The sequence below is a fragment of the Ctenopharyngodon idella genome, chromosome 6 (assembly GCF_019924925.1).
Source record: "Ctenopharyngodon idella isolate HZGC_01 chromosome 6, HZGC01, whole genome shotgun sequence".
NCBI classification, from domain to species: Eukaryota; Metazoa; Chordata; class Actinopteri; order Cypriniformes; family Xenocyprididae; genus Ctenopharyngodon; species Ctenopharyngodon idella.
Genome location: NC_067225.1, coordinates 12,063,172 through 12,090,247, shown reverse-complemented (window position 1 = coordinate 12,090,247; position 27,076 = coordinate 12,063,172). Strand labels below are relative to the sequence as shown.

Genomic DNA, 27,076 nt, shown 5'->3' with positions numbered 1-27,076 from the left:
AGTTCAAACTTTCTGCTTTTTGACTTCATAGCCCAGTCTATCCTAGTGGTGAAGGATATAGAGGATGTGGAAGTGAGAGCTCCTGAAACAGCTTGCTTCCAGTGTGAAGTGTCCGTGACCCTCATCAAGCCTCCCGTCTGGACGCTGAATGGGGAGACCCTGCAGTCAGGGCCCAATGTTCGAATAGAGAACCAAGGGACTGTCCACAAACTGACATTCAAAAACACCAGCTCTGACATGAGTGGGACAGTCAAGTTTACCACGGGGAAAGCCAAGACTAGTGCCAAACTGACCGTGCTTTAGTGAGTTATCAAAGGTTACACACTTGAGGAGAGTATAAAAGACAGGGAAGTAGTATACAAATGGATGTGTGATCGTATCCAGCAAATTAAAGTATTGACCCTTTTAACCTCAAAGTTCAAAAATGAGACTGTAATGGTGATATCAAAAGAGATGTAGACTGGCCACTGCACACATTTACTCCTGAAAGCATTGATATTTGAGAAAAAAGTCATAATTTAAACCTGATGATTGTCTGTATGGAGTCTGGAACAGAATGTGATAGGAAGCAAGTGTCATTGTAAACTCAATGTGGACATTGAAAGTGCACGTGGATTAAAACCGGAGGATTTCCTCTTTTTGCCAAGGATTTTTTTTTTTTTCTAGTAGAACCACACAATAATTTATGAATGTAACACAACTCTCTCATGAATGTTGATAAAGAGGAAAATGTTGTGTGTTATGTGAATGGAACACTTTTTATAGTATTTATAATCTTTAATATTTTACAGAAAAACAAATGACAGAAGGTTCTATTTTATAGATGCAAAAAATGTAATGTTTGTTTAAAATTTGAAATTTTCTGGATTGTGTTAAATGAAAACCACACTGATATCAAAGCTAATATGTTATATGAAACCATACCGGGGTACTAACTGTGCTGCAAATGTGATATCCCATAAAAATAATAATTAAAAAAGTCAGAAGATTGTTTTATGTCTTCAATTAACATGTTTTATTTTTAATTCTATTGAAAGAATGCTTCCTTAGAAAGGGGAAAAAACTGTAAATATATACTTATACCTGTTATCAAAGTACCCATATCAAATATTTTACAAAAGCAAAACAGCAAAATGTCTAAAGACATGCCAAACAGTGTGATATACAGAGTTTGAAATATAAAATCAAATGTAAACATACATCTACAAGATTTACACAGTAGTGACAACTACTTTGTAACGCCTTTCATAAATAAACTTTGAAACAACTTGAAACACCAGAGCATGAAGCTCAAAAGTGTACTATGTTGCTGACACTCTCTCTCTCTTTATATATATATATATATATATATTAAAAACTGACACATCAGCATTTTACACTGCAAACAACTGTGCATTTAAAGAATTCTCAAAAGAAAAATGTAGAAAACAGTATTACTGTATTCTTCTTCATTGACAGCTCTTATTACTTGCTTCTGCAATTCTTAAAATGATACTTAATTCAAGTTCAAATAGATGCATCACCAATTGCAACCTACATAAATACTAAACAATAATGATATTATTAAAAAAAAAAAACCATTCTGGTACAATCGCTGATCCAAAGATAATTTAATCCAGTATTGCTCTTTATGTAATGTCCATCACCTTGAAACAACTGTTACTTGCTATCGACCAGCTTTTCCTGTTATCACTCTTAACATGTAGTCAGTTTTTTCCTCTCTCTTTTTTTTCTCTTGAGATAAGAGTGCAGTTTTTTCTTCAACTCATATTATTTGTCATCAAGGAAGGTCCTGATAGAATTTCCAGACATTTAAAGTTAAAAGTCAAAGTCGTTGTCTTCACTGGTAGGTGTGGTTGGTAGATGAGGCCGGGGGTGAAGGTCCACTCTGGTAGACTCTGAGAAGGACCTCATGTTTAGTAGCCGACTCTGCACATCTGCGCTGGTGCTCCCCTAGGAATTCTTTGAGCCGTGTGGTAGTGAAAGTCAAGGTCTGTCGACGTAGCTTCTTTAAATATGAGTCATGAAGCCATGAATGATTGAGGCAGTCCTTAATGGTGGGTCGGCACCTGAGGAAAAAGTCCACAAAATCAGTAAAAACATGACTTTTGTGACAAAACAGCTTGTTGCTTAATGAACCAACAGCCTGTCCAATAATTTTCGATGTGTTTGACATTACATTTTCATTCTGGACTGAACTATATTTGGAGTTTACAACTAAAAAGTTTTGTAACTTAAGTCATGGTTCATTTTGACACAAATAGTTTTCATGTCACAGATGGCTGAAGATAATGAAGAGACATAGTGGATGTAAAACGCAGAGGGAACTTTATTAAACAAAAATAAGAGTATAATCCAGAACAAGAGTAATCCAAACAGGCGAAGGGCAATGTAACAGTGTGCATAAACACAAACAACACCAGACAATATGTGCGTTCACGCCATGTAGTTACGTGACGATTCTGAACTGTAAAAAGGCGCTGTGCAGACCGATCAGTGTATGACATCAAAGTACCGCGAGAGCAATTTGAAAAGCATACAGAGCTTTTTCTGTGTTCACGTCATGTCGTAATTACCGTAATAAACCAATGTAAACCTAATTAGAAACCATGATAACAATAACGAGGAAGTGATTCATGTGAACCATGTGAACGCCAGCTCTGCATTGGCGAAAACTGATCACGTGATGCTGACGTCGGAGTCGGTGTTCTGACGTAGAACCTGGAAGCACTGGATGTAAACAGCGTATGAGAATGACACAGAAGAAAAGAGATTGTTGAATAAAGTCGTTATTTTTGTTTTGTTTTTGCGCATGAAAAGTATTCTCGTCCCTTCATAACATTAAAGTTGAACCACTGCAGTCACATGACTGTTTTAAGGATGTCTTTAGTACCTTTCTGGACCTTGAAAGTGTTGATTATATTGCTGTCTATGGACAAGTGACATACCTCTCAGATTTCATCAAAAATATCTTAATTTCTTAATATCTCAATTCTGAAGATGAATGAAGGTCTTACAGGTTTGGAACGACATGAGGGTGAGTAATTAATGACAAGAATTTTCATTTTTGGGTGAACTAACCCTTTAAGGCTTGTTTTTACTTAAGTTGCAACTGGCTCGTGTATGTGTAATGGATACTCACCATTGATAGCCATTTAACATCTTCTTTAAAAACGTGGAGGCACTTTGGGACACCTTTGGGTAGAGCTTAGATGAGTCAAACTTTGCTGCATGGATTTTTGTCTCTGTCACTTTTGGGTCTTTGTCTTGGAAAGGATGCCTACCGCTGAGCCTACAGTATAAACAATGTCACTTAAAATGAAACACCAAGTTCGATAAGCTGTTTCTCTCAGAAATACACCATATATAATAGTAAAGTTGGTTGCAACTTCTGTTTCATGCCGACCTTAATTCCTTCATAGATGACTTACATAATGTAGGAAAGAACTCCCAAGCTCCAAATGTCTGCCGGGGGTCCTACTAGATCCCCTTTCAGCATTTCTGGAGCTTGAAGAAGGCAGGACACAAGGTCATTAATGTCAATAATAAGACATGGATAGGTATTTTCAGTTCTTATGTAGAGAAATATTAAAGGATAAGAATTGCACGATGTGCATACCCATGTACTCCAGAGTCCCAAGATCTCTGCTGTATTGTTGGAATGAGAGAGGGTTAAACCTTTGAGCACTGCCAAAGTCTATGATTTTAATCACATTGAGGTTGGTGACTATGATATTGTCTGGCTTGATGTCCAGATGAAGAATCCGGCAGTTGTGGAGATATTCTAAACCCTGAAGAATCTGGACAATGAAACCCACTACATCATCTTCAGAGTAACAGAATCTGAAAGAGAAAACAAGACTCATCTGAAAACTTCATTTTCACATCCTATTTAAAATATTACAATCTATAAAAATTGACTACACACCTGTCTATGAGACTATACAGGATCTCCTTGCCTGTGCAGTACTCTGTTATGAGCACAAGGTAGCGAGGTGTGATATAGGCTTCATGTAGGGCCATGATTCTTTCACAATGGAGGGACTTCAAGATCTCATACTCCTTTATGACAGTTTGCTTAGTCTGCTGATCATAGGGAATTATCTTTGCTATGAACATCTTCCCTGTTGCGTTTTCTCTGCAATCTCTTATCACTCCGAAACGGCCCCTATCAAAACCGAATGTGTTTGGTGAAAGTGCTTGCAGATTTGTAAACTGTTTAAATAAATGATTTGAGGGGACAAGTAATTTTATTTTCTTACCTGGCTCTCTCATCCAAAAAGCTGTACGGCTTCTGGGGAACTCCTTGCCTCAAAGTGGTCTCAGTTTTGGTGTAGGATACCACTCGTCCTGTAGGTGTCTCTGGTGTGGGAGAGCTTGCTCCTTCTCCTATTGGACTGATACTGCTGACCAGTATCACAGGGGGAGAGACAGGGGTGGGAGCATCTGAGCAAGTGGCTGGAACATATGTAGGGACAGGGGAAATTGATCTGCCTATTGAGGGTGGAGCTGTGCTTGACCTTGGAAATACAGTTTGGGCTTGGGTAATAGGGGGAATCATGTTGATAGCGCTTGTTGGCTTGGGGAGAACAAGATGAGGCATGGATGCCTTTGGGAAAGAGTGAGAAACAGGGACTTCTGAGGAAGTATTTGTGACTTCACCAGACTGTGCAGTAATAGGACTAATAGGCTGACTAAACACACTTGGCTGTGCTAACGTAAAAGCAGATGCCGTCACAGCGGTGGTCACAACAGGGAAAGAGGCAGAGGGGTTTGTCTTCATTTCTGCAGGGTTATGGAGTGGTGCCACTGCAAAAGAGAGGTAGGATTGATGTACAATCCAAAAAATAAAAATGAAATGACAATAACCAGTTTACTAAAATATAAAAGTAAGTACAACTCGACTACATGCTCAGTACCTTCAACGTTAATGCTTACTCCCTCTGATACATTACTGTATGGACCTTGGCCAGCTTTATTTACACATGCCACACGGAATCGGATGGTAGAACCAGATGGAAGTTTAGAGGAATTGTAGAAACAATCAGTCACTCCTGTAGCTTCAGTCAACCACTTATCATCACCTACAGATAAACCGTAAAAATTAAATCGCTGCACCCAATGAATAAACAGATAGTAATAATTATAATAATAATATTTAACACACAGTAGTAATATTTTAATCTTGTTGGTTTGTTTGAAGTTTGTTGGAAAATCCATACCATGACGAAACATAATAAATCAGTATATGCAAGATGTATTAGACATTCCCTACCATCAGATTTTCTCTCAAGTATGTATGTGCAAGGAACTTTGGTGTCTGAAGGTTTCCATCGCACCAGAGCAGTGTCATTGTATATCTGTGGAATCTCTGGGGTTCCCGGAGGTTTTGGAACACCTTAAAATGTGATATAAACAATATATGAGCATCAGAAAATAACTTGTGCAAGCATATAATGAACAAAATGTGAGAACACCCAAACATCTATTTGGCATTAATACTATCCACCTTTTTCCTGGCGAGCTTACTGCATTTGAATTATGGGAGGTTTGGGGAACTCCCACTCAAAGACTGAGACGAATCATTTCAAATTATAAGGTTGTGCTACAAAAAATCCTTATCCGTCAGTTTGACTGAATAAGCTGTCAATTTTCCTTCATGTTTTGATTTTTAGACATCAGAAGAATAACATAACACTTGGTATTTTAAAGTGACATGATATCACAAGAATATCTCTGGCAAAAGAATATCTGTTTTCTATGGAGGCTTGTTTCCACCACTGAATAAAAGATAAAAAAGGTAACTACGACTTTTTATCTCACAATTCTGACTTTTTTTCTCGCAATTGCGAGTTATAAAGTCAGAATTGCGTGATATAAAGTCAGAATTGCGAGTTATAAAGTCAAAATTATGAGTTATAAAGTCAGAATGGCGTGATATAAACTTACAATTGCGAGTTATAAAGTCAGAATTGTGTTATAAAGTCAGAACTGTGAGTTATAAACTTACAACTACGATTTATAAAGTCTGAATTGTGTGATATAAACTTACAATTGCAAGTTATAAAGTCAGAATTGTGTTATAAAGTCAGAATTGTGAGTTATAAACTTACAATTACGATTTATAAAGTCAGAATTGTGATATAAACTTACAATTGCGAGTTATAAAGTCAGAATTGTGTTATAAAGTCAGAATTGTGAGTTATAAACTTACAATTACGATTTATAAAGTTAGAATTGTGTGATATAAACTTACAATTGCGAGTTATAAAGTCAGAATTGTGTTATAAAGTCAGAATTGTGAGTTATAAACTTACAATTACGATTTATAAAGTTAGAATTGTGTGATATAAACTTACAATTGCGAGTTATAAAGTCAGAATTGTGTTATAAAGTCAGAATTGTGAGTTATAAACTTACAATTGCGAGTTATAAAGTCAGAATTGTGAGATACAATTCTGACATTTTTTCTCCGAACTGCGACTTTATATCTCATGATTCTGACATTATATCTCGCAATTCTGAGAAAAAATGTCAGAATTGTGAGATAAATAGTTGCAGTTATCTTTTATGAGTTTTTTTAGAGAATTTATCTTTTATAAGTTACTCCCATAATTCATGCAGCGCGTCATGGGGCATAGAAAAAAGGTGGATACTAAATAGTAGGCAATCTTCCAGAGCTTACAGGCTAAGGACAGTATACAGGAAGTAGTTGCAGAGGCCAGGTTATTAGTGGCTACACATTCATAGATTCCAGCATCCTTCTTAGAGGTCTTCATGATCATCAAAAGTTGCCTTCCATCTGGGCAGGCCACTAAACTCATTCTGTCGTCAATCTCCAAAGGTTTCTTATCTACGAACAGAAACGGAGAAAAGTTTGAAAATTGTTGGTGAACTACCGTTTTCGTAATTAAAAGTGAAACATTTAATGAAAAATACCTTTCATCCATAATATTTTAGGCTCAGGGCTACCAGCTGGAAGACAACTAAGGGTGACTGGATTTCCTTCAAGAAGAACATGGTCCTTTAGTGTAATGTGGAAAACTGGAGGAAAATCTGAAATAACTAAAAAAAAATACAAATGTTAATTAGAATTGCTGATCAAAACTATGGCCAGGAGTAGAAAGTATGGAATTAAATTTTTGTTTCACCTTCCTTTGAAGTTGCAGGTGCCCTTGATTTAGATGGTGTCCTGTCTCTCTTACTTCTGGACAAACCCCATCTGTCCCACCTAGACCTTATGTCAGTTTCAGGAGCTGTCAACAAAGAAATGCAATTTTGCAATTAAAGGATTAGTTCTCTTTAGAATTAAAATTTCCTGATAATTTACTCACCCCCATGTCATCCAAGATGTTCATGTCTTTCTTTCTTCAGTCAAAAAAGAAATGAAGGTTTTTGAGGAAAACATTCCAGGATTTTTCTCCATATAGTGGACTTCACTGGGGTTCAACAGGTTGAAGGTCCAAATGTCAGTTTCAGTGCAGCTTCAAAGAGCTCTACATGATCCCAGACGAGGAATAAGAGTCTTATCTAGAGAAACCATCTGCCATTTTCTCATTTTTTAAAAATATATACTTTTTAACCACAAATGCTCATCTTGCACTGCTCTGTGATGCTCCACGCATTAAGTAACCACGTTGGAAAGGTCACGCGTGACATAGGCGGAAGTACAGACACAGTGTTTACAAAGCGAACATGCAAAGACTAAGTCAAACACCCTTTACAAAAAAAGGTAAAACAACGTCTGGGATCGTGTACAGCCCTTTGAAGCTGCACTGAAACTGCAATTTGGACCTTCAACCCGTTGAACCCCAGTGAAGTCCACTATATGGAGAAAAATCCTGGAATGTTTTCTTCAAAAACCTTCATTTCTTTTCGACTGAAGAAAGAAAGACATAAACATCTTGGATGGCATGCGGGTGAGTAAATGATCACGAAATTTTAATTCTGAAGTGAACTAATGCTTTAACGTGTCTTTATCATTTGCATAAATTAGTTTCCAAAGCTTAACTTGTAAATTTACAGTATTTAACTAGCATACTTAACAACAGCTTACATACTTATCAACAAGTGTTGGAATAGTTTTGGATAACTGCCAAAAAATAAAACACATTGCATAAACTGAATCATACATACTCTGAATGGACTCTACAGACTGTGCACTAGAAGTGTAGCTCAGCGTCTCTTTGGATGATGTTGTAGCAGTTTGTGAAGGAAGCTGGTTTTCGGGAATGTCCACATTCTTGTGAATGAGCCCATCAGACTGAGAGCGGCGATGACAGGAGAGCAAAGGTGTTTTCTGTCCTTCATTTGTAGTTTCCTTATCTCCCTCCCTCTTCTCAGGCTGACTTTGTTTTCTTAATGAAAATCCAGATACCTTCGACTCAAACTTTTTTCGCAATGCCAGAACTGGTGAATCGTTTATTTTCTTGATGTCTTGCTTCTCTTCTTTTAGAGTTTCTGCATCAACGTGGGGTTTAGTTTCCTTATCATCTCTGTCTTTTGACTTACTATGCACTCTATCAAATATTCCTGAAACAGATTCGAATTTACGTCGCACAGCAAGGACAGGCGATTCAGCAACCTTCTTACTATCTTTCCCAAGATTTTCTTTGTTTGTATCTATAGTGTTATCAAAGGTTCCTGTCTCAACTTCTTTTTTGTCCAAGGACTTGCTATGTCCCATAGCCCAGGTAACTCGCCGTCTGTTAGCTACAGAATCTGAGGTCTCCTCTTTGCCTTTTTTATGAATGGGTTGCAATCTCCTTGCACGCATAGAGAATCTTCCAACAAGTCCAAGCCCAGATTCCTTCTCCACCTCCCTGAGGTCTTGGACAGACTTGGATTTTTCCTGTAATCTTCTAGGTCCAAACTCCAATGGGGCGCCTACAGGGCCAGGTCGATAAACCTCTTCATCTGATTTCCGTGGGAGAACTGGTGAGTTTTCTACAGACTTTGCCTTTGCCAATCGTTTCAGGCCATGTGTCAAGGATGACTCCCTCTTCTTAAACCTTGCCTCAAAAAGTTCCTCTGAATCAATATCTTTGATATCCTTTCTAAGTGTTGGCTGGTGTGCTGAGGAAGCAGCAGCAAAAACAGCTGGATGTCCAGTGGTAGGTTGAGTATCTGGCTGTGGGATTTTCAAGATAGGGGTGGCAGACGATGCCTGTGTGCCATTTACCTGCACTTTACTGGAATAATTTGAGGATATGTCATGTGGAAGTATATCAAGAGAAGATTCAGTACTTTTATTACTCTTTCCTTGCACGCTGTCTTGAGAGAATGTGTGTTCTTCCATCTTCTCTAACTTCTTACCAGTGTCATCTAATATAGATGCAGGCTGAGAGGTATGTATAATATGGACATTACCAGTAGACTCTTCCTTAGACAACTGTTTAATTTCCAAGTCTGGAGTTGGTGGCTTGGAAGAAATTTCTCTAGGAAACACAGGTGGAGGACCAGCCTTGGTTTGATCTGTGATATTAGACGTGGCTTCCAGAAAAAGGGAGGGAATCTCTAGTGGGGCTCCAGACCTCCTATGTAGTGAAATTGACTCTGAGTTTCCCTCCCTTAAAGAAGACCTCTTCCTGGATACAGTTTTTGTTTCCTCTGGACTTTCAGTGAAGGATGCCTGAGAAACTCCTGAAGCACTCAACCTGGAACGTCTGGAGTTACGTTCCAAAGAGGCAGTTCGTCTCTCATCATCAACACCCAGTGTCTCAAGCAGGGGTCCACGAAGACCACTCATATTCTTGTCAACAGTGCCCCCTCTTAGCAACCTCTGCCTCAAAAGGTCAAGTTTTAGAGCATAATCTTCCTTGCTTAGCTTGCCTGTCTTTGGACTACTGCTCCGGTGTGGAAGCTCCATGGAAACTGCCTTTTTCATGTGCTTTTGGCTTTCCTCTGTATTATCATTCACATTTCCATCTTCAGGTGTGATCTGCAGAAGAAGCGCACTATCAGCAGAACTCCCTCTTCGCATTAGCGCTCTTCTGGACTTGCCTTCTACCTGTTCAGCTTGTACACTGGCACCCCTTTGCAAGGATTCTTTCAAGTGTTCAGTCCTTTCTGCAATCTCCAGGTGGTCTACATTCCGCTGTCGATCAGTTGGCTGGCATTCTGTGATGTCCTTGAGCCGATGAATGTTTTTTTGGTAGGAATCATTGGATCCTCTAATGACATTATCATCATCCTCATGGATCTCAGTCAGAGACATCCGGGAACCAGAGAACATCATTGTGTGGGGCATAGGGATGAAAGGAAGCTCATCAGTGTCCTCATCTGAGTCGGAGGACGATGATGGAGGTGGTGAGCAGTCCTTAAGGTTTCTAGGCACCGCAAGGGACACATGGCTAGAAGAGTCATCCAGCAATTCTGATATGGATCTCATCACCATTTTAGACTTGTATCTAATGAGCGAACACTGGAATGGCAAAATAAACAGAGTTAGGCCATGAACATTGTTAATTTCTTTTCTTTTCTTCAAGTTTTTGTTATTGCTTACCTGCCATTTACGTCGGGCTAGCACTTGCTTATGTAATGTTGTGGTGATGCTTTTTCCCTTTGCCAGTGACTAAGGAAAAAATGACAATTAGATTAATGTTCTAAATAAATAAATAAATAAATAAAGGAAATGATGGATACGACGATGTTAATGTATTTGGTCTTTGCAGAATAGATCTGCTATTCTGCTGCAGAGCAATTACAGAGACTTGCTAATGCCAATACATCCACACCCTTACAAAAAACACTTGAAGTTAATTTTAAGTACATGCATACTTAAGTAATGTTCAAGTATTATTTTAAGTATACTTTATGTAGTAATTATACTAATATCAATGTACTTTTATTAAACATGTAAGTGTACCAGTTCAATACTGTTTGGGACTAAATTGGCCCACTTTTTAGTATATAAAAGTATACGTTTAAGTGTACTATAAGTGTAAGAGTAGTAAACTTTAAGTGCACAACTAGTTCACAACTACTACAAGCGAACTTATAAGTATACTAGTAGTTTACTATTTTACTTGTAGCACATTTTTTAGTTTATGAGAGTATCTTAAGTATCGCTCAGTAAACTACTAGTTTAGTAATTTAATACTGCAAGTATACATTTAAGTTCTTTAAGTAAACATAACATTAGACTTATAGTTTACTATTTATATATTATTTTTGCACTTTATACTACTATGTTCCTATTTAGGTATTACATTTTTATACTTTAAATATACCTTTAACTGCACTTTAACTCTTTCTATTTTAAAAACATTTTATTCTTCATGTATCCTTTTTTATCAACACTTGAATGTGGGTAAGTTTCATTAAAAAGCAACATTTTAAACAAAAAGTTGAGAAAATCTTGTTTTTATCAAAGACTTTATCCAGATGGGATTCAGAATGATGATCAAAACACAGATGGAGTAGATCGAGTCCATCAACACCTCCAAAGCTTCATAGTCATTTCCTCTTCATGGGTTCGGCATTTCTTTCTATAACATTAAGCAGTTTTGATTTATATGCTGTTTAATGTTTGATGATCAAACATTTGTGTTTGCAATCTGTGTTCGTTTCTGCTTCTTCTTCACCTGTGTTTTGATCAGTAGATTCTGTACTAGAACATGTGTAATAGCACCCCCTACCGTATAATAGTGAAAACATGGATAGCCGTAAATTTCAGTAAATGGAGGGGAAAGTGTCAAGTAAATTTGAAGTAAATTCCTATGTACACCACAAGTGGACTAGCATAAACAAAATACAGATACTCAAAAGTAGAAACATATCTGTTTTCTTTATAAATCAATATTTCAAAACACTGCAAGTTTATAAGAAAGTATGTAAAACCATGCAAAAAAGTATTTAATAGGTCAACGTGAACTACAAGCCAAGTATACTTATACTGACTTTTCTGTCAGTATAAGTCAAGTATACTTAAGTGCAATTTTAAGTATATTTTTGAGAAGTACATAAAAAGTAGACTGAACGTATACTTTCTTATTTTTAGTTTAAAAGAAGTATATTAATAGCACAGTTGAATAAAATTATTTTTCATAAGGTGTTAGATGCAATTAGCTTGTGCCATGTAGTGATGATGTGATTGCTTGCAGACTGCATTATGGTATTAGATATTTCAAAAACACAGTATCGCTGTTTTGTTCTGTTGAATGGCAGCTATGTATTGTGTACACATCTTCTGTAGGTCGGAGTCAAAGTTACCAAAAGTGTGTATGAATATTTTCTTTGTTTCACTGCATTAATCAATACTGCAGCCTGTTTGTTAATATTCATATATCATACCTTGAACCAAGGATGAAGAAGACATTCTGTGGCATCAGGTCTCCTGAAACATTCAATTCAAGAGAGCATAACTTCATGACAATTACAACAATCAGACATATTTACCGCAAAGATTGTGCTGCTATAAACACTTACAGTTTGTTTGGTACAAGGAGCTTTATGATGAATCCTTTTGCTTCTCTGCAAAGGTCTTTAAACATGCTTTCCTCAAATGCAACATTATAATTCCTGATGTTCAGCAGAGTGTCACGGTCATTTTCCCCAGCAAATGGGGAAACTCCTGTTAGGCTGTAAATTATGTGAATGATAAACACATGTTACAAATGTTGAATGCAAAATTCTGTCAGTGGAGAGCTCAAATATACATACCATAAATAAGTTATGACACCCACTGGCCTATGGAGAGAAAGATAGTTATAGAAAATACAGAGAATGAAAGTTTAACCAACTGTCAGAGACTTAGGTGAAGCGATGGTCTTTTACCAGATGTCTGTAGATTTAGAGATGGGTGACTGGTTTACAATCTCAGGAGCAATAAATTCTGGTGTGCCGTATTTGCAGTACAATTCCTCATTTGGATTGACTTTCAGAGCATTGCCAAAATCACAAATACGAATGTGATCACTTTTTTGGTCTGCCATGAGGATGTTTTCAGGCTGAAATACACACACATACTGTATAATTAGCTGTCTCTGAAAAATCCAAACTGTAATTTGTAATGATTAGTAAATGCGTTTAGTACAGTTTTATCTGTTGACCTTTATATCAAGGTGAATTATGTCATTGCGGTGAAGATAGGCGATACCATCGAGTAACTGCCGTATGATAGACTGAACCTGAACATAGAACACAAACATTAATTCTATAGAAAATATATTAATCTGTTTTAGCGTCATGCAGAAACAACTCATTTTTACTGAATACACAGTTAAAACACCAACCTCAGATTCTAAGATGGTTGTTCTTTTTGTTATTCTTTCCAAAAGCTCTTCGTGGCACCTTTATAATCATTTAAGGATAATGATGCAAGCAAACAGCTTCTTATCAAAAAAAGGATAATTAATCAGAAGGAAAGGATACAGTTCAGTAATAATGACCACTACACGCCTCTTTTCAAAAGCATCGTAGAAGTGGATGATATTCTCATGGTCTAGCTCTGACAGGAGGCTCATCTCTCTCAGGGAACAAGTCTTTCTCTTTGCTCGCACCGAGATGAATTTTGCTGCAAATGATTGACCGTTTTTTTGTGTCACTCGCTTGACATATGAAAAAGCCCCTCTGTGAACAAAGACATTACAGACCTGTCAGATCCAAATATATTCAGTGTTCTCATGATAATACTAAAACTATAAACAGCAGTGTCCTTCTGGTATGGTATCTGACCTGCCAATCTCTTTGTGTATGCCATAGTAATCAGTCAGTCTGCGCATCCTCCGTAGAATTGTGCCTTCATCTTCCATTTGCTCTTCTTCTTCCTCCACTTTTTTGGCTGTGAATATATAGAAGTATAGAAGTGTGTTTATCAAGTTTTTATGTGCAGTATTGTGAAAAAAGAACTCAATGTGGTATTGCGCTGAATGACACACCAGAAGCGCTCAGTCGGTTACAGTGAATACAGACCAGACTGAATGACACAGAATACAGTCGGTTATGGCTTCAGTGAACCTCGTAAACAGCTCGGTGAAAACTGGATGTGTCCGTATATTAGATCCAAGCGTTCGGTCTTAAAGTGACAGCAGCCCAAAATGCCAGTCATTACCCAGCAAACATTGGTCCGACGGCAACGTCGTGTCCCCTGTGTCCCGCCAAAATAAATCGGTATAAATATGTAACACAGAACATTTCCTAAAAATGCATTCAGATACATTTGTATAATCTGTACAGTTCTCTGAGGTTGCATGTATAGTTCAACATATAATACTTAATTAATTAAGAATATAACGTCTAAGACATCAGTTCAAATTTCATTTTTGGAACTATTTTTCAATCATGGCGGGAAGTGTCGGAGGGATGTCTTTTCAACGGTCATTAAACGTCCAAATGTTTGCTGGGTAATGTTAATCAAACAACAAAAGATGTTAAATAAAAGTATACATTTAATTTGTACATCACATTTGTCTTATTGTTTGTAATATGCTTCTTTGTTCTTTTTTTATGTAACAAAAATAAAGTAACTATTTCATTATCATGAAATGAAAATATCATAAAAAAGTTTTTTTTTTTTTTTTTTTTTTTTTTTGATGGTCCTTCCTGTCCCGTATTCCACCCATAGACTGTATAAAACAATGGATGTAGTGTCCATGACATCACCTGTAGGTTTCTGAAGAGCATTTCTAAAGCCCAAAGTGGGCGGAGCCGGCGGTCGCAATCTTGGCAGCACGTCACTAACCGAAAATGGGCAAAGAGGCGGGACGTGGGTGGAGCTAACCGACAGAAGACAAACAGCTAGTAGTGACAGCAGCGGCAATTCACCTGCTACTCAAGTGGCCACACCCTTAATTATGCAGAACTGTAAAGGCCCGTTCACACCAAGAACGATAACTATAAAGATAACTATAACAATAGCTATATTTGTGTCCACACCAATAAACGAAAACGGTCTGTTTATTCTAAGCTCACGCGCTGCGGTTTCAAAATGTGTACAACATGTTTTTGCAGTTCTTGTTGCATTTACACGGCTTTAACCAGCAGATGTCCTCAGCATGCTATGTTTCGAGTGAATAGCTAGTGTAATCAATCTAATCTAACAGAGAATTTAGCTGACGAAGTCAATACAGTGGAATAAAAACAACACCTAATCTTTTTCACTGCAACTTTAAAGGACGCAAGACAATGTTGTCGAAACTAGCGCTGGATATCTGAGGTAATTTACACTGTTTGCTAGCCTGGCATAATGATCTCATCGTTAATACTTCTCACCATTTATTCCGAGGGTATGACCGATTGTTTTCCATATATCCATTTTCTTTACAGTGTACTTGAAAAGGGTGTTTAACTTGTCAAACAGTGGTGGCTTTTTCTGGACCTTGGCGATTAACTTTTCCGCAATGACGTCTGCCATAAAAATTCACTCTGAAAGTGATCCCAACGATATAGTTTCTCTATATCATTATCGTTATAGCTGTGGTGTGGACAGTGCTGTTCTTTTATATTTAGAACGATTTTTAGAACTATATATTTATCGTTATCTTTATAATTATCGTTCTTGGTGTGAACGGGCCTTAAGGCTTAATATAACTTAAACGGATGAGTTATAAAAAAATTCACCCCTCTCACAGTTGTCATGAAGGGCAAAATTAGCTATATAGACCAAAACCACTTTTTGTACCAGGCTGTAAACATATTTTTTTCTGCTGTAAAGTTGGGCATTTTAACATGGGTGTCTATGGGATTGACTCCTTTTTGGAGCCTGTCTCTAGCGGCCAGTTGATGAATTGCAGTTTAAGTCACTTCCGTGTTGGATTCAAAAGAGAGTCCGGAAGGTTGCTGCTTGATTCCATCATGACAAATCTGGTCACCCTAACTATACCAAACATACCAAACTAGTTTGTACTGAGGAAACCTTGAGTTATTCACTAGAACCACTTTTGGATAGCCATATTGAAACTAGTATAACTTACCAGTATGGACCGTAAGCTCAGCCTTACAGGACACTGACCCAGCCATGTTCTTAGCAGTGCAAGTGTAGACCCCTATATCCTCAGGCTGAGCATTGAGAATAACAAGCGAGCACTCTCTGTCATCATACACAAAGGTACAATGACTGCTCTCTGCAAGAAGAATACTATCCTGAAAGTCAAACAGAACACATCACCAAGGACAGCAAAAAATTCTCCAGTGAAATTTCAGTTATAGACATTAACATACTCAAGACTATAGACATTAACGTATTCAAGAGTGTAAACGTACCTTGTACCAGAAGATATCAGGGTCAGGTTTTCCATCTACAACAACAGCAAAACGAGATGTTTCCCCAACACACACGTCCAAGTCCTCCATGATGATCTCAAATGTAGGGGGCACTGAAACGGACACCAAAGAATATTACATAAACATCATTAAAATATCTGTTAAGGTCATGATATCCGTCAGGAAACACTTTAGATTAGAGGCATATTATAGAGTATCAAAACACTCTTAAAATGTTACAAATCTTATGAATTGCACAAATGAATAGTTGCCTGCTCTGCCATGCATTGTTGCTGATGTGCAGCTAATATTTGAGGTTGAAAATAACGAGTGAGCTTTCACCTGCCATGGCCAGCTGCAGAGTGCAGAGGTCACTGCCATACTGGTTGTTTGCCATGAAGATAAGCTGCCCTACATCTGTGCTTTTCACTTTGGCAATGTGGAGGGCATGCTGGTCATCATCAGGCATGGTCATCTCTACTGCACCAGGTTTGTTGACAAGCACCACTCCCCTTCTGGTAAACAATGGCATATTTAATATTCACAATTTATATTGTAGTTTGAATGTTTGGTTTGCATTTGACACTAACCTTTTCCACATGCCTGTTGCTTGGACATGATTAAGGGTTATTGTGATGGTGACAGGCTGGTTCTCAACTACATACACAATATCAGGTTTGTCCAGGATGACTGGAGCTTTGAGTAAATACTGTCCTGTGAAATGGAAAAATAATGAAAACAAGGTTTCAAGATTGCTTTAGGCAACAACATAGTCAACATTTCACAGGCAAAAGGGTTCACGAGGGGCTGTTTTGGCCTGCTGAGATGATCTGCAGTTAACCCTCTGGCCCTCTTCGTTTAGGGGTCACACTTGGCTCCTTTGCAGTCAAAAGCGAACAAAGCCTTGAAATGTAACTTTTTTTTTCCCCCAGGAAAACCAATGTAATATATTTTTGTTCAATAATATTAAATTTTTATTAGCTATTTTTCCCCATTGAAAATAATACACTTTTTTTCTAATATATTTTTAAATTATTTTTCTATTAAAACAGTATTCCATGTTAAAATAGAGACAATGCATTTAAAATAAAATTTTTTGAAGGTAGATTAGCACCATCTGGTGGGAGTAAAAAAATAAAAAACTTATGTAATGCCATGGTGTAACCAATAGATTCCTATATAGTTCTATATATAGTGGCTTATAGACATGTTTTTAGACATAAATATTAAGTTGTGGATTCGGATTTATACTTAGTCAAAAAGACTACTTTTTTCAAGGTTAAATTTTTTTAAATGTTGATTTGAAGTGTCAGTTTTTCCAATAATTTTACTACATCAAACCTGAACACAGAGGAGGACATTTTGTTACACATAACAAAACTCATATTTTTTCGTATTTTTCATTCATTTCCTATGTCGGTCATTTTTGACCATGAAGGAGCCAAGTGTGACTTTTTTCTGACCCTTTAACATATATGAATCATGTCCATGATTTTTTGTGTGTCCACATAGCTAATGCAACAAAAGTCACTAAGTGTCCGATGAAGCAAAAAAAAATCAAAATGTAAAATTTTTTAGTCATTTTTGACTGAAGAGGACCAGAGGGATAAGTAAGGCTATAGCTATGAAAATTGCACTAATTAAAAGTGCATAATACTAGAAGGTACTATTTTATGTAATCAGGAACAACATGAAAATATGCCATCAAAAAGTAATCTTCACATTTATCTGCCATGGGTACAAACAGAATTTGAGCTCAAATCATTTCTATACCTCTGTCAATGAGCTGGACCAGGTCAGTGGGTTGTGAGGGTTTGCTGAATGCTTTTCCAGTGGTAGTAAGGACTCTGAAGGAATAACACAGTCCCTTAGAAAGTGAGGAGACTGTATAAGAGGTGTCTCTGAGGCTGGAGGCAATGGTTGTCCATTGGGTGGAGCCCAGAGTTTGTTGTTGAACAACGTACATGAGTGAAGCAGGATCTGAAATAAATGAAGGACAAGGTAAATGCTATGGTAAACAGGTAAACAAGTTGATGACTGCGAAGTTATTGGGTTTATTGAATGGATTTTTGGTTAAATGCCTGAAATGACATCTGTGGTTAAGCTCAAGATATTATCATGTTTTATTCTATGTTTTACGCTTTTACTTATGTAAAAGGTGGTTGCTAATAAGGGAACAACAGAGGTTGTCACAGGGACTTTAAACATCATCACAACGAACAGGTACAGTAAACTCATCTACTCACTAGTCCACATTTACAGCCTTATTGTGTTTATAACCATGCTCTTGCAATCTATTCAAATTTTTTATACCTTTTTTTTTTAAATAAAGACTTAGAGATGTCTGAAGCTTAATAGTGGTGACCTTGAAATCATGTGACTGTGGTATAGTTAGTTTATAGCCTAAATTAAGCTCTTTACTTCTGCTGATTGTATTTAGGCTTCAGCATTCATAAAAGTTCATTTGTGGAGATTATCATAATGAGGAAAAACGTGCAAGAATCATAAACTTTTGTTGGTCACAGAGCTTATCTTCTGCAAATCCAAAAGCCAATGGGAAAATCATACTGTGTTTTTGTAAAGAGAAACAGGGCATTGCTAAAAACATGTCATAATTGCAGCATTCATTAGCAAACAATCCAATGATCCAATCAAAATGGACAAAGTCAAGTCCCGCCCTAATTTTTCTTATCATGTTTTTCATTCACATACTGCTGTATATGATGAGCCATTTCTAATTTCTGGACATGTATATCACCGTTTGATAGTTTAACTCAGAAATTGACAGAATTTTTCGTCATTTACGACTCAACGCTTCCCCACCATTGACGAAATTTTTTAAGGTAATCCATGTTTTTACTGTTATATGGTAGGGGGTGCTATTACGCATTTCTGAAAGAGTACAAAATCTTCAGATCAAAACACAGGTGAAAAAGAGGCAGAAACAAGCGATAAAAGCATTGCTTATGCACATGTTGTAGTCTTTGACAAAAAATTTTGTTCAAAATGTTGCTTTTTCTATTAAACTTACCCACATTCAAGTGTATAATAATGCATGAAGCTAGAATAAAGTGGCTTTTTTGTTTAAAATCAGAGGCTCTCTTCTTTCTCTTCAGATATTCATACAACAAAATATTCTCGGGAGCCATGACATTTTTGTGAAAATGATCAAAAATGCTGGTGGTGGCAGGCAACTTAAAAATAAAACACTGGTGGGGAAAGAGTTAAGGTGGTTGCAGAATTGACCCACTGACACATCTTACCACACTCTCCTCTAGTTGCCGATTAATTATCACAGATTATAGAACATGATAATCTAACTTTAAGCAAAATATCAGGAACTATCATGCCAGGGTAGTTTAAGAAAGACATAGACAAATTTACCCATGGATGGGTCCAGGTTTTTTGGTCTTTTCCAGCTCAGTGAGACTGTTCTCCCAGTTACAGATTCAATTACTGGAGGATCCTCAGGTGGCTCAGGAAGGCTAACTGTCAAGAAGCTACAATGTAAATAAGGCAGACACATATGAATGTTACAATACTACTATATATGAGAGGAAGTTCTGTCTTACCTGCAACATATAAATGAGCATAGCAGGCAGCCTTGCCCACTTTATTGGAGATGACACATTTATACACACCACTGTGGCCATGACACACAGAATGAATGACCAGACTGTGAACATCCCTGTCTAGAAGAGGTACATGATGGGATATGATTAAAGACGACATGCATTCGGGAGACAATAAATGTAGAAAATGTTTAAGAACTTCCGAGTTAGAATTCAAGGCAGTGTTAGACTGTAGATGCGCCACAAATATCCTCTGACAATATTTTCGTGGACTTACACTGTATCATCTTTCTGTCATCGGTGCTGCTCTCTATCTTCTTGCCATTGTGATACCAAATGATTTTGGGGTATGGCAGGCCTGTGACCCTGCACTTTAATACTGATTCTTTCCCTTCTACTACTTCCAGGTCACTGAGAGGTTTTATGAAGTCTGGCATTGTCTTGTGTTCCACCTCTCCCTCAGACACCTCGGGCTCCTCAGGGATTGATGGCATCTTTTCTAATCTTGACCTGAGAAGTGCAAAATAAACAAACAAATGAGAAAAAAATGAATAAAGAAGGGTATACAGTGGTGGTCAGAATTATTGGCACCCTTGGTAAATATGATCAAAGATGACTGTAAAAATAAATCTGCATTGTTTATCCTTTTGATCTTTAATTCATAAAATTAGCAAAAATCTAACCTTTCATTGAAGGAAAATAATTGAAAGTGGGGGGGAAATCATATAATGAAATAAATGTTTTTCTCCAAAACACGTTGGTCACAATTATTGGCACCCCTAGATTTTTTTATGAGTAAAATATCTCTGAAGTATATTCCCATTTTTTTAGCACACCAGAGTGATCATGAACATGAAATTGTCCAGCCATGACTTCCTGTTCCACAGGAGTATAAACATGAGGAAACACAAAGGCCAAATTCCCTTAATCATTCATCACAATGAGAAAAACCAACCAATATAGTTCTGATGTGCAGCAAAAGATTGTTGAGCTTCACAAAATAGAAAGTGGCTGTAAGAAAATAGCTAAAGCATTGAAAATCCCCATTTCCACCTTCAGGACAATATTTAAGAAGTTCCAATCAACTAAAGATGTTACAGATCTGCCTGGAAGAGGATGTGTGTCTAAATCGTGCTAATGCGCGGTGAGGAGGAGAGTATGAGTGGCCAAAGACTCTCCAAGGATCACAGCTGGAGAACTGCAGAGATTAGTTGAGTCTTGAGTCTCAGAAAGCCTAAAAAAAAAAAAAAAATATCAAACAGCACCTACATCACCACAAGTTGTTCGGGAAGGTTTCAAGAAAAATCCTTATGTTCGGGAGAGTTTCAAGAAAAATCCTCCTCGCTCATCCAGAAACAAACTCCAGCATATTCAGTTGTCAGACAAGACTGGAACTTCAGAAGGGACTGGCTTCTATGGTCAGATGAAACTAAAAAAAGAGCTTTTTGGCAGCAAACCCACCAGATGGGTTTGGTGCACACATGGATAAAAAGTATTAAATATAACACTGGATTTTTAAAGTTGTGGGCCTATTTTTCTGCTGGAGGTCTTGGACATCTTGTTCAGATACATGGCATCATGGATTCTATCAAACACCAACAGATAAAAATCAAAACCTGGCCGCTTCTGCTAGAAATCCAATAATGGGCCGTGGTTGGATCTTCCATCGGGACAATGATCCAAATCAAACATCAAAACCAACACAAAATTGTGTCTCTGAGCACAAAATGAAGCTTCTGCCATGGCCATCCCAGTCCCCTGACCTGAACCCTAAAGAAAATGAGTGGAGTGAACTGAAGAGAAGAAGCACCAACATGGAGCTGGAATCTGAAGGATCTGGAGAGATTCTGCATGAAGGAATGGTGTCTGAACTCTTGTCAGGTGTTCTCCAAACTCATCAGACATTATAGGTGAAGACTCAGAGCTGTTATCTTGGCAAAAGGAGGTTGCAAAAAGTATTGAATAAAAGGGTGCCAATAATCGTGGCCAACGTGTTTTGGAGAAAAACATTTATTTCATAATGTGATTTTCCCCCCACTTTCAATTCTTTTCCTTCAATAAAAGGTTAGATTTTTGTTGATTTTATGAATTAAAAATCAAAAGGATAAACAAAAGGATATATATATATATATATATATATATATATATATATATATATATATACACATACTTAATTAGACAATGATAAGAAGAGTCTGTCTTACATGTGAGTAGATATGGCCGGTCGAGGTTCCTGTATGATGTAGAGTTCAGCTGAGCTCTCTGCTTCTCCATGAACATTTCGAGCAATTACTCTGTACAATCCCTCACTCTCCTTGTTAACATGAGTAATGAGCAAAGAGTGATGCCCATTTACTTTGAGAATGCGAATATTATCAGTCTCCGCCACTGCTTGTTCTAAGACACAAAATAGGTATTTTCAATCAGTGTTGACAAATGTTTTTGTCACTTTTATTCCAAGCAGAGTTATTCCAGAAAATGTCTTCTGCTGCTGACTCTTTATTTTTACCACAATGAGTCCAGGTGACTTCAGGAGGGGGAGATCCACTGACTTTGCAATCAAATTGTGCGGACCGGCCCTCGGTAGCCTCCAGTACCTCCAGTTTCCGTGTAAAGAGTGGCTTCTTAGATGGAATCACCAGAAGAGTAGCTGTACAAGTGAGCTTTTCTGTACCACATAAGTGGGAAAAAGAAGCACAGTTAATATTAATCAGAGGTATTGGAAGTAAATAAGCAATACTGGAAAACAATATTAAAGAATAGGTAGCCTGTTATATGATGTAACATGCTCACTTTTCACAGTTGTTATGACTCCTACCTTTCGCTGAAATGACTTTGCAAGTATAGCTTCCACTGTAGTCTTCGTGTGCAGATTTGAACAGAAGACGGCATCGGTGTCCATCAAACTGCATCTTACAATCAAACAGTGCTGGCTGTATCAACTTCCCATTGACCAGCCAATCAACCTCCACAGCCTGTGGCCCAGTTATGAAACATTCAAACAAGGCTATCTCTCCTGCCTTGACCTTCACATCCTGCATTGGTCTGGTAATTGTCAGAGATGACTCAGCAGGAGAAGCTAGGGAGAAACAAATAAGATTATAAATAAAATATTTGCAGAGAGCAAAAAAAAAAAAATCAAGAGAAAAAATTACAAATATTTAATTTTTATCAAATAAAAATACAAAAGAAAAGGAAAAAGTCTCCAGAAGCTACTAAGAATACGATTTTTTTTTTTTTTTTTTTTTCACTTTGTGATTAAGGGCTTCTAAGTACTAAGAATTCCGAGATGTAGTTTGTAAATAAATATTTCACATGAATTATTATGTGGATAATATTAGAAGAAATAATGCATTAGTCTTAAAATTCATCCCATTATTAAGTAAATAAATAAAAACCTCCTTTATTACATATCATTAATTTGCTATCAACATCATCACAATAAAATATGTCGTTGTACTTAATGTCAGTAATTTAATTCCACCCACTCTGACTTTCACAGTTCACTACTGCACTTGGGTTTTTACTTCCTACCATTAATGTTGTCATGACAGTGTAATGGTTGGCAACAGTAGAGAAAAACTGCAGAGGATCTTGGCCAATGAACAAAAGCAGATGGCTCTGAGTGAGATTTCTAACTGACCACAGCTGGGGAGGTAATAGATTTACCTTCGGCTCCGTGATCCAATCAAATTTTTTCCACTTATGGAAGGCAGTGCCCCCAGCACGGAACAGACACTGCGGATTCATGGAAAATTCCACGAACAGTCCTTTGTTGAAAGGTGTCACAGCAGTGTACAAATCTCTAAAAAATTTAAATATGTCCTGTTTTGGATGTTAATCTCATGGCCTATTTTTATTTATTTTTTTTCCAAATAAATAAATAAAATCCTCAGTTTCCTTTGCAGTGTTATAAAGTTATTGTCTCTGGTCTTTTTGCAGAGAAGGAAAGCTCTTCTGTGCCTTTGTAAGTACAACCCGAATTCTGAAAAAGTTGGGACGTTTTTTAAATTTGAATAAAATGAAAACTAAAAGACTTTCAAATTACATGAGCCAATTTTTTATTCACAATAGAACATAGATAACATAAATGTTTAAACTGAGAAATTTTACACTTTTATCCACTAAATGAGCTCATTTCAAATTTGATGCCTGCTACAGGTCTCAAAAAAGTTGGCACGGGGGCAACAAATGGCTGAAAAAGCAAGAAATTTTGAAAAGATTCAGCTGGGAGAACATCTAGCAACTAATTAAGTTAATTGATATCAGGTTTGTAACATGATTAGCTATAAAAGGGATGTCTTAGAGAGAGTCTCCCAGAAGTAAAGATAGGCAGAGGCTCTCCAATCTGTGAAAGAGTGCGTGAAAAGATTGTGGAATACTTTAAAAACAATGTTCCTCAACGTCAAATTGCAAATCATCATCTACAGTGCATAACATCATCAAAAGATTCAGAGAAAGTGGAGAAATCTCTGTGCGTAAGGGACAAGGCCGAAGAACTTTATTGGATGCCCGTGATCTTCGAGCCCTCAGACGACACTGCATCACTCATCGGCATGATTGTGTCAATGACATTACTAAATGGGCCCAGGAATACTTCCAGAAACCATTGTCAGTAAACACAATCCGCCGTGCCATCTGCAGATGCCAACTAAAGCTCTATCATGCAAAAAGGAAGCCATGTGTGAACATGGTCCAGAAGCGCCGTCGTGTCCTGTGGGCCAAGGCTCATTTAAAATGGACTGTTTCAAAGTGGAAAAGTGTTCTATGGTCAGACGAGTCCAAATTTGACATTCTTGTTGGAAATCACGGACGCCGTGTCCTCCGGGCTAAAGAGGAGGGAGACCTTCCAGCGTGTTATCAGCGTTCAGTTCAAAAGCCAGCATCTCTGATGGTATGGGGGTGCATAAGTCCATACGGTATGGGCAACTTGCATGTTTTGGAAGGCAATATGAATGCTGAAAGGTATATAAAGGTTTTAGAGCAACATATGCTCCCCTCCAGACAACGTCTATTTCAGGGAAGGCCTTGTGTATTTCAGCAGGACAATGCAAAACCACATACTGGCAAACACTTCTAGCTATGCAAGATTGATTTCATGAGTTGTTGTGTTCTAAAATGTGTCTTACTGCAATTATGCAATTGTATTAGTTAGAAGACCATGAAGATGTAGATGCAAAGAGATCATTAGATAATTTTAAAGACCCAAATGATAAGCATTTAAATAATACTGTATCTCAGGTCTGAGATAACTTACCTCTGGGACCACGGTTTCCCTCGATGACGCTCTGAAGCATCACGTCTGATCCAGCAGCTTCTATAGCATCCTTAAGAGGAAGTTCAGACATGGGGGCCTCTGCGGGGTCATCATCCACAGACATGCAGGAGTCATCTGACCGGTCTTCTGGGAGGATCGGGCAAAGGTTGTTACACAAAGACCAAGTGATGATGAGGTAACATAATATCATTACAACCTCACAATGTCTAGTCATCTGTTTCTGGTTACAAATAACTGTAGTGATCTAAATTTAAACATTATACTCAAGCACACAATTTTAATCTGTTCCTGTAATGCAGTAAAATGCTGTAGGATGTTTCTGATCTTTGAGTTTTAAAGAAGTATTCCACCTTTAGTACAAGTTAAGATCATAGACAGCATTCGTGGCATGTTGATTACCACAAAAATGGATTTCCACCAGTCCCTCCTTTTCTTTAAAAAAAGCAAAAATCTAGGTTAAAGGGTTAGTTCGCCCAAAAATGTAAATTCTGTCATTAATTACTCCCCTTCATGTCATTCCACACCCTTAAGACCTTCATTCATCTTCAGAACACAAATTAAGATATTTTTGATGAAATCCGAGAGGTATATGACTCATCCATAGACAGCAATATAATCAACACTTTCAAGGTCCAGAAAGGTACTAAAGACATTGTTTAAAACAGTCATGTGACTGCAGTGGTTCATCCTTAATGTTATAAAGAGACGAGAATACTTTTTGTGCGCCAAAACAAAACAAAAATAACAACTTTATTCAACAATCTCTTCCCTGTCATTATCTTGACACAGTTGACGCAGTAAGCATAAGGAAGGCTTCCATGTTTACGCCCGAATGCCAGCTCAGTATTGATCAAAGCTGATCACGTGATCAGCACGACACATGCGTGCGATCATTAAAATACTCAATGCTTCAACAATATAGCCACTAGACATATATACAATATGTGTGTTAGCATGATTTTATGGTGGAAATATGTTTACTAACCTTTTCTGTGTAAAACTATATAGAATTGTACGACTTTCTTGCCATGACAACATAAAAGCTAAAACTTTAAAATGGCTCTAGTGATTTATACAGCTTATTAGCTCAAATAATGAACAACCTTTAACAGAAGAATGAATCTAATGCTTTTATAAAGTTATAAGCTGCACATGTCTGCATTTCAATCCTCGAAAAATGGCCCCCATTCACTTCCATTGTTGTACATTTTTGTTTTCTAAAGAAAAATCAGGGACAAGTCAAAATTATTTTGTGTGGTAATCAACATTGTGCCACAAATTATGTTGATTGAGCTCAACCTGTATTGAACCCAGAATATTCCTAAACATTTTTCAGTTGTATTTATGAATGTTCATCCAGTTAACTGCAGTGATTGACATTTAACAGCATTTACACAAGTATGAGTTACACATTATATTTTAACCTACTGTATCTTAACTTAACTTTTTTAAGAAATACTTTCTGACTGGAAGAAGGTTTACCTCTGTTTCTTCTGGCTGTTTTTCCTTCATTTCTGTTTGCTTCCTTTTGACCACTCTCTGCTTTATCTGCCTCTCCATCCACAGGCTTATTTTCAACCATAATAGTAGGTATGGTCACTTTAGGTGCAAGTGATGAGTCTTTTTCCTCCTCTCTCTCCTTAAATGACTTTGGAAGTGTAGAAACTGAACCAAACAACCTTGGAGGTTTTAGGGGTGTTTGTACCAATCCCACTTGCTTTGGCAGGGCAGGTGGTATTTCTACAGGTGATTTGCAGGACACATTTGTCCTCGGTATCCTTGGTGAACACTGTCCTGGTATTTTACTGAAAGCGACCTTTTCATTGATGACTTTTCTGTCCAACAGTCGCCTGGGCTTAGAATGTTTCCTGCACTGGTTTTCTGTCAAATCAGTGTGTGCTTTCCCTTCATGTTGTTTTGAGTCCTCTGGCGGTTTCTTTTTCAGTAGTTCTGGTGATTCTGCCTTTGGCAAGGCTGACGCTGGTAAATCATTTGAATTAGTATATGTTTTCTCTCTTGTGTC

The 27,076-nt window shown here is 37.4% G+C and overlaps 2 protein-coding genes across 3 annotated transcripts in view; one reads left to right on the top strand and one right to left on the bottom strand.

The window, feature by feature from the left end:
* obsl1a (obscurin like cytoskeletal adaptor 1a) overlaps positions 1-995 on the top strand; it is a 48,539-nt gene extending 47,544 nt beyond the window's left edge. For both annotated transcript variants that reach the window (XM_051896818.1, XM_051896817.1), the window contains exon 24: positions 32-995. In XM_051896818.1, coding sequence (XP_051752778.1) covers positions 32-303 — 272 coding nt within the window. In that variant the 3' untranslated portion in view covers positions 304-995. The remainder of the gene's footprint in view (positions 1-31) is intronic.
* On the bottom strand, positions 989-19,698 carry spega (striated muscle enriched protein kinase a). The gene is given in 28 exon segments (XM_051896819.1): positions 989-1,858; positions 1,861-2,069; positions 3,143-3,292; positions 3,432-3,507; positions 3,620-3,843; positions 3,929-4,168; positions 4,263-4,809; positions 4,920-5,084; positions 5,276-5,398; positions 6,686-6,853; positions 6,940-7,065; positions 7,152-7,256; positions 8,137-10,423; positions 10,505-10,573; positions 12,295-12,337; positions 12,430-12,582; positions 12,664-12,690; positions 12,778-12,950; positions 13,053-13,130; positions 13,236-13,293; positions 13,375-13,572; positions 13,678-13,783; positions 15,915-16,083; positions 16,204-16,316; positions 16,546-16,718; positions 16,794-16,917; positions 17,977-18,183; positions 19,588-19,698. Coding segments are annotated over 28 exon segments (6,213 nt in total). The 5' UTR covers positions 19,592-19,698; the 3' UTR covers positions 989-1,760.
* Positions 19,699-27,076: the final 7,378 nt, after the last annotated feature.